General features: G+C 35.7%; 2 protein-coding genes across 3 annotated transcripts; both read right to left on the reverse strand.

Annotated features, from left to right (window-relative positions):
• Window positions 1-811: 811 nt before the first annotated feature.
• On the reverse strand, window positions 812-3418 carry LOC121243430 (40S ribosomal protein S11). The gene is made up of 6 exons (XM_041141548.1): window positions 3269-3418; window positions 3124-3164; window positions 2906-3006; window positions 1475-1619; window positions 1249-1338; window positions 812-1132 (listed from the first exon to the last, which is right to left on the reverse strand). Exons 1-6 carry the CDS (start codon window positions 3278-3280, stop codon window positions 1042-1044), a joined length of 480 nt encoding a protein of 159 aa, XP_040997482.1. The 5' UTR covers window positions 3281-3418; the 3' UTR covers window positions 812-1041.
• Window positions 3419-4810: 1392 nt separating this feature from the next.
• LOC121242797 (ubiquitin-like domain-containing protein CIP73) lies at window positions 4811-13052 on the reverse strand. 2 transcript variants are annotated; one of them, XM_041140747.1, is made up of 16 exons: window positions 12894-13052; window positions 11472-11615; window positions 10950-11067; window positions 10253-10333; window positions 8844-8959; window positions 8690-8761; window positions 8165-8290; window positions 7984-8053; window positions 7706-7884; window positions 7442-7606; window positions 7282-7353; window positions 7043-7172; window positions 6559-6948; window positions 6049-6464; window positions 5392-5469; window positions 4811-5090 (listed from the first exon to the last, which is right to left on the reverse strand). In XM_041140747.1, the coding sequence occupies exons 2-16, from the start codon at window positions 11592-11594 to the stop codon at window positions 5082-5084; spliced, it is 2145 nt and encodes a 714-aa protein (XP_040996681.1). In that variant the 5' UTR covers window positions 11595-11615; window positions 12894-13052; the 3' UTR covers window positions 4811-5081. The 2 variants fall into 2 exon arrangements, with proteins under 2 accessions (XP_040996681.1, XP_040996680.1); XM_041140746.1 differs by having other exon boundaries at window positions 7706-7890.
• Between the last annotated feature and the right edge of the window lie 207 nt (window positions 13053-13259).

Consider the following 13259-nt stretch of genomic DNA (forward strand, 5'->3'; position numbering starts at 1 on the left):
TAATTTTAGATGAAAGTTGAATAAAATATTGTTAAAATAATTTTTTTAAATATTATTATTGTTATGAAATTTAAAAAAATTAAATTATTTATTGTATTTTATGTGAAAATTTATAAAAATTATAACGATGAAATGAGATGATTTTAGTACCCAAACCTAGTTGCTTCACAACCAAATCATTTAGAAAATGCAATAACCAAAACATTTAAAAGATTTTCTAGAACTACATGTTTTAAGACCTATATGTTGTATTTATTTTTCTCCTAATAAAATCATACAACGTCCAGGATTTGTTTAAAAAAAACATCAAATAAATGAGTTGAAAAACTTGAGCATCAACCCTGCCTTGATTTTCTTATATCAGATTCTAAGGTCAAGTCGATCCAAAAGACCTAAAAAAAAAAAAAAAAAGTCCAGCTCCATGTTGCAAGTGCAAAGGAATCTCTCCTGTTGCCTGATTATGTGATATACAAAAGAGCCAAAAATTAGTGGACCCTGATGTGTCAAAATGCCACCCAATTAAAGGTTGGTGCTATTGCTGTATTATTCATATAGCAATAGCCATGCTCCTTTTTTGCAATGAGTGCTTCGGTTTTTGAGTGTATTAAAGTGTATTAGAGGAACAATGAGTACTAAGGTTTCTACCATTGGCTAAGACTGTGATCTAGATCACTTGACGGACATATTAAAAAGGTCACCATCCGGGTTTGTGGAAAGCAAGGAAGTCCAAGTTTCCGACATTCCAAGTCTATGAGTATGACCAAGGTCTGACCAAGGCATCAATGGTCTGATGCAAGAAATACGTGGCAACTAAGATCTAAAAGGTGGATTCCACTCAAAGAACCATATTGTGTATTTAGAACACCACAACTTAAAACAGTACTAAAAAAGAGGTCAAAATTATGTTGAAATACAAAAGGCACAAAGCATTTAGAAGTCCAGGTTCACCCCATCAAGATGCTGTTCTAAACTTCAAAAGTCTTCTAGTGGATGACTAGCTCGATCAAAACCATGATGAGCAATTTAAGACGGAAAACAACATCAAATTCCAGTAAAAGCCTTCTTCCCACCACCAGAAGATCCAGCCGGAATGACTTTTAAAACATTGAATCTCACTGTCTTTGACAATGGCCTGAAACATGGGGGAAAAATAGCCAGTCAAAACCAGAAACATTGGATGCTAATCTATCAAAACAACATATAAACAAATGATAAAACAAGAGGCTCTTTCATCAAGAAAAACTTTACCTGCACTGGCCAACAGTGACATAATCTCCTTCCTTCACACGGAAGCATGGGGATATGTGCGCAGCAATGTTTGAGTGCCTCTTTTCATATCTGTTCACAAAGGGAGGAAAAGGGGTGCAAAGAAGAAAATCGGGAGAAAGGTTACACTTCTAGAGTGAGAAAAATGTTAAAAAAATTGAGATCCACTTAAACACAGATTTTCATCAGAACTAACTAAGGATCATGCCTTTGGTACTTCTTGACAAAATGAAGATAATTCCTCCGAACAATAATTGTCCTCATCATCTTGGCACTATGACAAGTGCCAGCTAAGATACGACCTCTGATAGAAACATTGCCAGTGAAGGGGCATTTCTTATCAATGTAGGTTCCTGTATCAAGCAGAAAAAGGGCTCTAATCAGCAAACACTTGTACTTTTGAATGCTAAATAATTACTAGAGAAACATCCCCCGTCATGTCATTCAGTACTATGAGTAATTGCAGCATACATATGAGTCAGCCTAAGCAAATATAATTCCAAGCATTTGGGATTTAGATTAGGGCGCAAGCTCCTCACAAGATCAAAATACCATCCCCCAGACTCAGGACCCTTCCATAGTACCACATTTTCCAAAAAGAAGCACGGGATGTGATCTATAAATGGGCCTTACAGAGAACTTCATTATTATTAATGTCCAGTGTACATTCTTAACAAATTAATGACAAAAGACTTGCATCTTGATAGAATTCTCCGCACAAAATATGTTCATCATGAATGGATCAGAAAATACACTGAATGATGGTGCAGCATCTTAGTTTCACCTGAACAAACGACTGCAGCTAACTTTCCACAAAATATTGCAGTATTACTTTGACCAACATATCAAATGCTCACATCAACCAATCACGTTAAATCATGGTTCAAAGCTACAATCTTTCATTATAGCATTGCTCTCCATCTATACAACCCATGCATGCTCAAGTTTTGAAATACATGTCAGATCAACAAGCAAAAAAAGGTCAAATTCATACAGGGAAGAGACAAGTTTTAGAATTAAGAAAACACCCAAGCATGTAATGATATTCAGATACATTACATAATGATATGCATTTTTGTTTATTAGTAGGGTCTGAGGATCAAAGGGAGGCTACCAACATAATGATATGCATATGCATATGATATATCAAGCATTAATACAAGGTATCAATAAGGATTATCCATATTTTATGAAACATCTCCATTATGAGCTAGGCCTCACACATTATTGATGGAATTTAGCCTTTCTCTTCAGGATTCAACCCCGTGTTTTGTACATTTTCTGTTGCCATAAGAATAGGGAAACATCGCAATGGTCAAAACTCCAGGTGGAAAGCAGATTCATGGCATTAATGTGCGAATACCAACTAATGTTCCGAAAGGGAAATCACCAATAAAGCAAATTGAAGTGCCATACTAACAATACTGAGGTAATCGACCAAAATGTGCAGAGAGACAAGCCAAAAAAAGCAACAGTCACGTTCACTACACAAACAGTTAGAAAACAAAGTACCATGTTCTTGATTCAGTTACTAATATATGCAAAGCAACAAACATTCCCAGAATCAACTAAGCCTCAAAATTATCCCAGTTCAGTCCAAAATGTTATAATAAAAATAAACACAGCGCGAGAGCGAGACCTTCAATAGCTTCTCTGGGAGTCTTGAAACCGAGACCAACACTCTTCCAGAAACGGTTCCCGCCCTTACCAGGTCTCTTCCCCTTCCCAGACTTCTTTGAGCTGTAAATTTTGTTTTAAATAACAGAGAATAAACAGGACAGTAAATCACCAAAAAATGGAAATCTCAGAAACCACAAGATGTCAAACCCAGGAAACAAAAGGCTGAAATTTTCCTACCATAAAAACACTTTCGGCTGCTTAAGAAATGCCTTCTCGGTCTGCAACAAAAACAATGTTCATATTGATAACAATTGCCAAACCAAATCGCGAAACAAAAATAAAAGAGAATAGGGATGAATAAGAATATGGATCCTAGACAGACCTGCTCAGCCATGATTAGGGGAGCTCTGAAGCAGTAATGACCAGTCAAGTACGATGAGTATCTGCAGCCAAAAAAACCTTAACCCTAGTTTCAGGACGAAGGATTTGGCGGAGAAAAATGGAAATTTATATCGTTCTGAGGGAATTTTGGGCCGGACCAAGTCGGGTTATTTGAGCCCAATTTTAAGAAGATTTAGACTACTAGAAGTCGGCCCAAATAAATGACCTAAGCCCAAAGGATTACGTCTTAAATTTTTAACATACCTTTAGTGCTACACCTTATTATATTGGTCTACATCATGAATACTTCAACTACAGTGCTACACCTTATTTTAATTGTTTTTTTTAATAAAATGTTCGATTACTTATCAAAACCATTCTCGAGATATTTTATTGAACGGATTTCTCTAAGTCTTGACCACTGTTTTTTAATTAAGAGCATAGTTTTGAATAATTCTATTTCATTTTGGGTATTAATGGAAAGTTTTATAATTTTTTTTGAGTTTAAATAGCATTCTCGTAAATTTTAAATCTAGATGGTATTTATGTAATTCTAAAATCTAAAATGTAGTTATACAATTTTAATATTTTTGTAATTTTAAATATGTCTCATCATTCTCCCAGTTTTAAAATATTATTATTTTTAATAACTTCAACGCTCTTATATCTTTTCTTTGTTTTTTTGTGTCTCAACTTAAATTTGTAAGTTTTTTAATATTATCTTTTAATACTGAAAAATCTCTTTTTTTTTAATGGTTTCAACATATATTCTTTTTATAAATAATAAATTCTTCCATATATACACACGCATACATAATACACACTTACATTTATTCTATAAATATCAGCTTATATATAGGACACTGTCAAAATGGTACATAGAAATATACCAATGTCAAAATATTTCATTCTAGTACTTAAACTAAAATAATCATCAAAACGAAACATAAATAGTAGTTTGGATTCAGAGATGAGTTGAAATAGTTTGTGAATAACAAAATAAAAATTGAATTATTTATTATATTTTGTATGAGAATTTGATAAAGTTATTTTAAAATTTGAAAAAATTGAATTGTTTATTATATTTTGTATAAAAATTTAAAAAATGTTTAATGATAAGATGAGATAAGTTGAAGTGTGTTTTGAACGAGAGGCCGAGCATAAAAAAATTTACCATGTCAACATTTATTAAAATAGTATTTACCCTCGTTATATTTAAACACTAGTTAAAAGTTATAATTGCAATTAACATATGAAATTCTTCATCACGAGTTATGACATTTGATTTAATTCATTGTACTATTTAAATTCTCGAAATATTAAGCTTTATGGGTTGTCGGCTGCATAAAGAAGCCTTATTATACGCAACCCCAAATACAAGGTCAGTCCAAATTGCAAATCCTTGAACTTGAAGAACATACATGTACATGAATTGGTAGTCTTTTGCCCCAGAAAATATAACAAAGCAAGGCCAAAATGGTGTGATAGAACCATAAACTCTCCCAAGTGTGATCTCAAATTAAGTTCTCAAACTAGCAAGGCATTGAAAAAAGGAAATTCAAGACCGATAGCACTATATAGGAAACAAAAATTATGATTTGCAAGTTTTACAACACTAAAATGTAATACAGCAAAAGAAAACAGTTTATCCTATAACTCTTCTCTTGACTAACATGAATTTTGACAAGAAAAAAAAAATTCAAAAATAAAACCAATAAACTACAGTGACCAATATGATGCTTCTTCTTTTTTCTTTTTGGTCTCATGGATCATGGACTCACAACTGCAGGTAGCATCCTCAATCTCACTACAAATCACTGTGTCTGCAACAACAAACAAATGATATTATTTCAACAGTTGACCGATATTAAGGATGTCTAGAGAATAAAAAGTAGGGTTCATTTATGCACAACTTATTACTGTAAGTAAAATTAGCATCAGCAAAGATCTTCCAACCTTTTGATTTATCAAAGATTCAAATATGATTTTCCAAACCCCCCATAGACCACTCTGATATTATGCCTTCAACAAAATACTTCCATTACTTCTATACTCAACAAAACAATCCAGTTCAGCAAAGAATCATTTGATATTCAGCATGTTTCGTAGGTTCAAGGGCATTACCTTTTGGCGTTTTGAATCTGGAGGACTTGTTTCACCATCATCACTTGGTCGCCGAGATGGCCCAACACCAGAGTTAGCCTGAAAATACCTCATTATGTACCTTCTTAAGCACATTTTATAATTTTTATTATACGAAATCCTCATGTTTAAGGCTTGTTTGGATAACGAGCTATTCTCAGATATTCTCAAAACTTCTCATTATTTCCTTCCCAAACATTACTCAAACACAAACCACTTTTCAATTACACTTTTTTAAGGTGGGGTCCACTTTTTTTTTACAAAGGCTTGGGCAGAGCTTGTCTATTTGAGGCTTGTACAAATCATTTCTCATATTTGTATTCAACTTTTTCCCTCCTTTCCAAAATCCAATAGAACATCTTAACTCAAACAATTTTGCTACTATTCACAAACTATTTTACTACTATTCACATAATTCTGAGATATTCTAGCGTCTAAACAAGCCCTTAGACTCTCATTTCTCTCTCTCACTAGCTCTCGAACCCATGCCATGAAACTTGAAGCAACTATTCAAGCACAAAGTCCAAACAGCGCTGGTCGTAAACACATTCTATAATTTTACAATTGTTTTCTCATTTAGTGGAAAATCATAATTTTGCCTGATAGCAACTGCAGAAAAGGTTGGTGAAGCATGCTCACCTGAGTTAAAGAATCGCAAGGCATTATACTCTCAGAAGAGTTTGCTTCTTCCATAAGTCTTGTATCTGGTTCTACACTTGCTTGTTGAGATATCAAGGGCATGATCTGATGAAGCAAATTAGACAAAAATATTCCTTCATCGCTCACTCTTGGTTCAGCTTCAGTTGCCGTCGCAACACCGTTAGATGTCCCCTCATTCTCTGGGACAGGATCTCGAATTGTTCCCGGTGGCCTGGCTTCCTCAACATGAATTTCCCCACCAGGAAAAAGATTCCTTAAAAACTGCATAACACTGCTCGGGAGCTGTCTATCAGAATCCTGGTTGTTGTGGGTTCCACCAGCTGACAGAATGTTGATACTTACACTGCGTGCGTTAGATGGCTCCTGTTGTCTTAGATTGGGTGTTGGCAATGATCCTGCAAGATATGCCCCAACAGAGAAGTTCATGACTACAGAGTCAAATGTTCAGAGAGACATCAATTACATTGAAAGATGAAATGTTTGGATTACCATCTATTGCAGGACCATCTATGTTATGCTGTTGTACTACTGAATCAGTCGGCCGCTCACCAGATGCTTGAGATCCTTGTTCACCATTTGCATGTCCAGACGCCACATGTTGGAATCTTCCAAGAACTGGATAGTACAAACCTATCGAATTACCGGACGAATCTGCAGGTAGGTGACTGAACGGACCAGGTACAGCTGCAACCATGGTCCTAACTGGTAGCATCCGTACTCCAGCCTCTCCAGCAAAAGATGAACCCTCTGAGACCCTTGAAGTCCTTGTACTAGTAAGGTTTTCAACACCAGAACTTGTTTCTGAGTTTCTGTGCCCAGAGGGCTGCTGAGTATCACTACGCAACTCTTGATTACTATTTGGCGTGCTTATTGAAGAACCTTATGGTAAAAGGAACACTAGTCTATAAGGGATATAGTTCACTAGAAACAACACGTGGATTGTAAATAGGCCACTCATAATTTAACACGGTACCTCTACGTATTTGTATATCAATACGCCTTGGAACAAAGCCAGTACCAAGTCCATTAACCAAACCAGAACCTGGCTGCACAGCTCCCATAGGAATGGCACCCATGCTTGTCCCCGGTTGAAAAGGAAGAGGCTGGGCAAGTAAGGTTAATCAGGACAAATATAACTATTTTCAAACGTAAACAGATTTTTTTTAATAATTCAAAAGCAAAAACAAATATTAATATAGTGAACACAATGACCTGAACCATGATAGGATTAGGACCAGATGGGTTTATGAAAACTGCAGGTCCAGCATTAACAATGGCTTCTGACTGCATAAGACATTGATCAAAGCAAAACACATCACAGTTTATGTTACCATTGAAAAGATGAAATGAACATGAAAGGGGAAAATCCTACCGGTGTTTCACCCAGACGCAGTGTCATGGTTGTACGACCAAGTTCTAGTAGAAATGCACCTAGATTATGAAATAGAATGCCAGTTCTCATTGCACTAGATTGAGTGCTTAACCGCACAGAGGGATCAGTCACATTCACTTGATCCTCTAGTTGCCCAGCAAGTTGCTGCCAGCATTCAAAATATTAAGCAATTAGCATAGCAAGATCAGACTGGGAGAAGTCATAAATATTTTATACGTCATATAAAGTGACTTGAAAGCTCACGAGTAGGCATTCTCCTGCATGTTCAATAAGCATTTGCCTGGTAGAGAGCATGATTTCTGCCAGGGATGCTGGTGTTGGAAATCCTTCTTGTACAGTGCCAGTGCGCAGTGTGGAATTAGTACCTCTCTCTCCAATCTCATGGGTGGCAGTTGCCTGAGCATTGTCTCCGCCGCCTCTGCCTGCCACTACAATGTGCCATCACTGTCTCAATGAACCAGCTTTGAAGGAGGAAATTATATGCTCTAATGTAAAAAATAAATACTGTAAAATTAACTGACCAATGGCATCAAATTCATGCCTCAAATGACTTAGATTTTGGGATAGCGTAGTCAAAGAACCAGGAATCACCTACAAATACCAGGAACATAGGCATTAGGTTCATTTGGTATATGGGAAAGTAAACTAAATCAATGGTGAAAATTCAATATTAATGAAGAAAATAAGGGATTTTAAACTTACAGGGGCCTGCAGATGCCCCAAAGAAACTGCTGATGGAATTCCGTAAGCACTGTGAGATCTATCTGATGGACCCCTCAGGCCAGCCTCTTCGAGTTGAAACTGGGAAGGATTTTGTGTCTCATGCTCCTTCAGCATCCACCGACCACCCCAAATCAATAACTTATATATATGTAAGATCGAGATAGAGATAAATTAAAAGGTGGATTGATAAAAAAAGAATATACATTTGGCCGAAAATGACATCATTTTTCTTGGACCTTGAAGAAAGTGCCATAAATCTTGGTCAAACCACACCTCACAGGTATCTAGCCTTACAGTTGTCTAGCTATTAATTTTCTAAATCAAAAAAGGTATAGGTTCTAAAGCCGTGCTCTAGAAATTTCATCTGAGTATACCTTTTACTTACTTGTCAAACACAGAGAGACAGAGATTTCATTCTATACCCTGCCTACGTTTATATTTTCATAATGAAATTAAGCAAATAAGCAAAGTCAATAGTTTCCAGAAATAGACAGTAAGATTTACCCTGGCATCAGCCCCTTCACTGCCACTTGCAATGTTTGAAAATCCAATAGAGCCCAGAACTGCAGAGATAATCTGCTAAAAAATAAAGATAAGAAAGGATAATCCAATAGTATACCATAAAAGTGCTACAATCATCCTGGAGTTGTAGACTCACCCGATTGATTTCAGGAGGAACTCCTTCACCCTGAACAGGCATGAAAGTTTCAATAACAAAACCAGGAGGTACCTGATTACTGTGCCCATGGCTTGTAGTTGAAGCAGGATCAGTTGCTGCAAAAGTAATTTTACTAATTCTAAGTATCTAATTTTGAGAAATGAATGATATGCACATCAATGTATTAAAAAAAGCATAGAAAATAGAGAGGATGGGAAACAAGATAAAGATCAAATAAAAAGTTTTGGAAATGTCAGAAGATCCTCAGCAAAAGATTTAACAGATCACTAGTCAACAAAACTATCATGTTTTCCAAATGATCAAATCTATTAACTAAATTTCTGTTTCTCCAAAAATTAGAGACTCAATTTGTAAGGGAAGCATTGTTATATCGAGAGAAACACAACCAGTTTGGATTGGGTATTTTCTTATATGAACGATAAGTTCATAGAAAAAGCACCAAAGTACTCATCCAAAAAAAAAAAAAAGCACCAAAGTGACACAACACATGCTTCTCCAAGAAAAGATAAAAGAAAAACTAAACTAGAAAACTGATCAACCAAAAGAGAAAATTGGATGATCAATTTTGGATTTAGAAGTGCTTAGCTGGTAGGAAGAAAGTCCTAACTCAAGCATGCAATTTTTTTTATATGTTGACCTCTACACAATAAACTAGGCATACCTTTATCCTCCAGGTAGATATAAAAAAGAAGTTACAAACTATGGATTTTGGAACAGAAATGGGCTTGTTCAGTATCACTAACTGCATTTGTAGAGCCTGCTTATAACATTTTCAACTAAATTTTCTGAATGCATTCACTCCAGGGAGATGTTTAAAGTAACTAGATCAGTGTAAGTTGGATGGGATTCTTTGCCCTATGACCAGAAAATTGATGAGCAGCACCATCTGAAGGGTTTTGGAGCATAATTGGAAGGAGAAAAAGGTGGGGAAAAATAACATTTTATTGATGGTAGTAAATAGGCATAGCCCAAGTACAAAGGAGGTATACAGACAGCAAACATAAGATAGATGGCAGAACTGGGCTTTGAACACAGGACTAGCTGATCATTCATTTCTGAGTTTGCACATGAGATTCAAACTGTTTTTATAAAGGACAAAAATTGCAAAGGAGAGCAGATTGTGAATTTTTTATTTGACAGTGCACAACTAAATCCAAGATTTCATCAGAAGACAGAAGATGCCCATAAATGCATGGTATAATTTATACTCTTGGTAAATCTGTGTTGATCGTCAAGAGGAGCAACCACCAGAAATACTTCACACTTAAAGAAAACTCTACTTACAAAAGAAAGAAGCCTACCTTATACAGCATATAAAAGAAAAGTATCATAATATCTAGATCAGGTACCAAGTAGAAACAGATTGTATTATATCAAGAAAAACATACCTGCATGATTGGGTAAACCCTCAGATGATGGTGGAAAGGGCTGTCGAACAACAAGATGTAAGGTATGACCATCTTCAACATCTAATTAATGTCAAGGTACAAAACTCATTTCCAATGGTGAAAATGAAACAGCAGTGATACAAGTGACTCGCCATATATATATATATATATATATATATATATCTTTGTATGTTTTCTCTTTTTTACACTTTCTTGATCTTTGAGTTTTAAAGTGTAATTTAAAGGAGAATCCACAATATACACATAACACCCGCATTTTAACAAAATTCATTGCTAATTAAACAGAACACACTTAAAAAAAATATATGAAATTTAGATGCGGCTATAAGGAAGGAGATATTAAATATGCATTGTGCGATAGGTTCTAGGTGTTAACCATGCTAAACTAAAATGATTGAGCATTAACTTTCAAACTTTTCTGAAAAAAGGATAAGGCTAACTATAAATTCACTCACAATCTATTTAATACTTTATATCCTTCACTACGGGTACAAACTACCTCTCGGCAGGAACAATGTCACCTGGAACATAAACCACAGAGAATAGGAACAAATATACGGTGCATCGTGCACTGCAGAAGGAAAGTCATAAGAGCATCTTAAGATACCAAAAAAAATGCCACTAGATCTTAAAGCCAAAAAAACTTCCACATGCAAAAGATAAAAAAGAAGGATACGATAGGCAGAGAGGAGTTGATCATCCTTTAGAACCTTTCCTCGGCATATTAGGCGTTGCTGCTCTGACAACACACCAGTGATGGAAGCAATCTGCTCTTTTAAAGCAGGAACTGGCACCTGCAGGATATTAGAGAAACATGAAATAATATGGTGAAAACCTGAGGTCCATCTGAAAATCTCTTACATACCATAACATGATTGATGTTTAAAAACTATATATACGCTAGTTTTCTAGGCTTTCCTTAAGCCACATTAATGTTATAAAACAATCTCAAACACTGGAGCATAACCATGCAGATATGCTAAAGTTGTATTCTGGCAGTCCTAATGCAGTTAAAGAAGGATTATACCCAAAGAATCTTAGAGTTACTCAAGTTTTAGCCAGATATTAAAGGAAACTTGAAGTCACAAGGCCCACAACTGCATTCTCAATATATACTTCAGACATATCATCCACAAGAAATAGTTAAGGCTGTGACTTGGTAATAATGCAATGAAAAAAAAAAAAAAACAGAAATCACCTGTTTGTCAACTCTCAGAGTATATGTTTGAGAATCCAATGTTTTTATTTTTATTTCAATTGTAGGTTCAGAACCTCCAGCCTCATCAACCCTAGGAATTGCATCCGCACCATTACTTCCCATTCTCCTGAGATTAGTTGACAACTGTACCAAAAGAATACTCGGAATCATTCCAAAACCATTCACACATGTATAGGGGCCTAGCATTGAATAATCATGAGTTTAAGAAGTTAAAAGAAGCCTCATTTTCAGAAAGAACTGAAAAACTTACCTACTACATAAAACTTGAATACTAGGCAAAGTTCAAAGTGAAACCACAACAATATCCTACTTATTCCCAAACCAAAGGCAAGAGTCTATAAGAATGAATCATAAGCCTATCATAGCAAGTAAGCATTAGGGCCACATGATTGCTATCCATCAATTACTCAAACTTTTGTAAGTACTCATCAATCTTGCTTTCACTGGCAAAATAGTTTCCATTGATTTCTGTACAGCAGAAATTAAAATCTTCTTTGCTAAGTTTAGAACCCCTCCACTCAAAATTGACAAATTTCAAGTAGAAAGATTGGAAGTTTCCAAACCCAAAAATCAATTTCAGTCCAAAAATACAAAAACTACAGAAATCCAACACTACTAAATGAACTAGCAAAGAGAAAGCCAATACATGGTCGTATATAGCTGTTTCAAACATGAAAGAGACCAAAACCCTACTAAAACACACATTTACACAAAAAGAAAATGCTTGAGTTATGCGCGCACAAAAAAGAAATGATTTCAGAAACATTATCTATGCTAGAAAGATTACATATCAAGGACCGAGAAGAAAATAATGACAAGGATTTTCCATTTTGAAACAGCACCCATGATCTGATCCATTATCACGGCTAGCCCACATGTCAAATCAGCTGGCAGAACAACCCCCGTCAGTTATCAACAGACTTCTCGGTTCAAAGAGTCAAAACTTCCAATACCCAAAATCAATCTCAATCAAACAAACACAAATCCGAAGTAAACCAAGACTTCACGATCAAGAAAAATTGGAGAAACCAAATTCACAATATTTTCAGCTTTGGCTTCAAAGTAAAATCAAAACCCAATCAAGCTGCAAAAGTTAAACTCAAACGATTGCATACATTACCTAATACCATTTACCAGAAACCCAACCAAAAAGACAAACAAGAGAGAATACCAAACTGTTTACCAAGAATTTTAGGGCTTCTGACATCAGAGATGAACAACAAAGCCCAAGCCTTTAAATTCCCAAACCCAAGAAAATAAGAAATAGCACAGAAAACAAAAGGCAAACACAACCATTAAGAGAACCCATAGAACATATGGGTCTTAAATGGTCAAAGAATTACAAAAACAAAAACTAAAAAAAAAACAAAAAAGGGGAAAAAAGCTGAAATTCATAGTTACCCGAGAAGCTTCACCGGAGAGGGAGAGAGAAGTGGGGGAAGCTATTTAGCCAAAATAGTCTGCTCTCAATCCCTCTCTCTCTCTCTCTCTCTCTCTGTGAGAGAAATCGGTGGCACAAGGAGGGAGGATGGCTCAGGGGGAGGGAAAAGGGTGGTGTAATATATCGGACACCTCTTTATAAATTTTTACCCAATGAGACGGAAATGTTTTCACTGTGTGTCTGTCTCGCGGTGAAATTTACATGCAGCCACGTGTGCTCCTCCCACTACTGGATCCTTATAAATACATTGCATATATCTCCTCCATAGTCCCACCCACGACTCCTCTTCTTACCTTTTTACTACCACTACTTTCTCTAACTTTATC

Source organism: Juglans microcarpa x Juglans regia, chromosome 8D (genome assembly GCF_004785595.1).
Source record: "Juglans microcarpa x Juglans regia isolate MS1-56 chromosome 8D, Jm3101_v1.0, whole genome shotgun sequence".
NCBI lineage: Eukaryota > Viridiplantae > Streptophyta > Magnoliopsida > Fagales > Juglandaceae > Juglans > Juglans microcarpa x Juglans regia.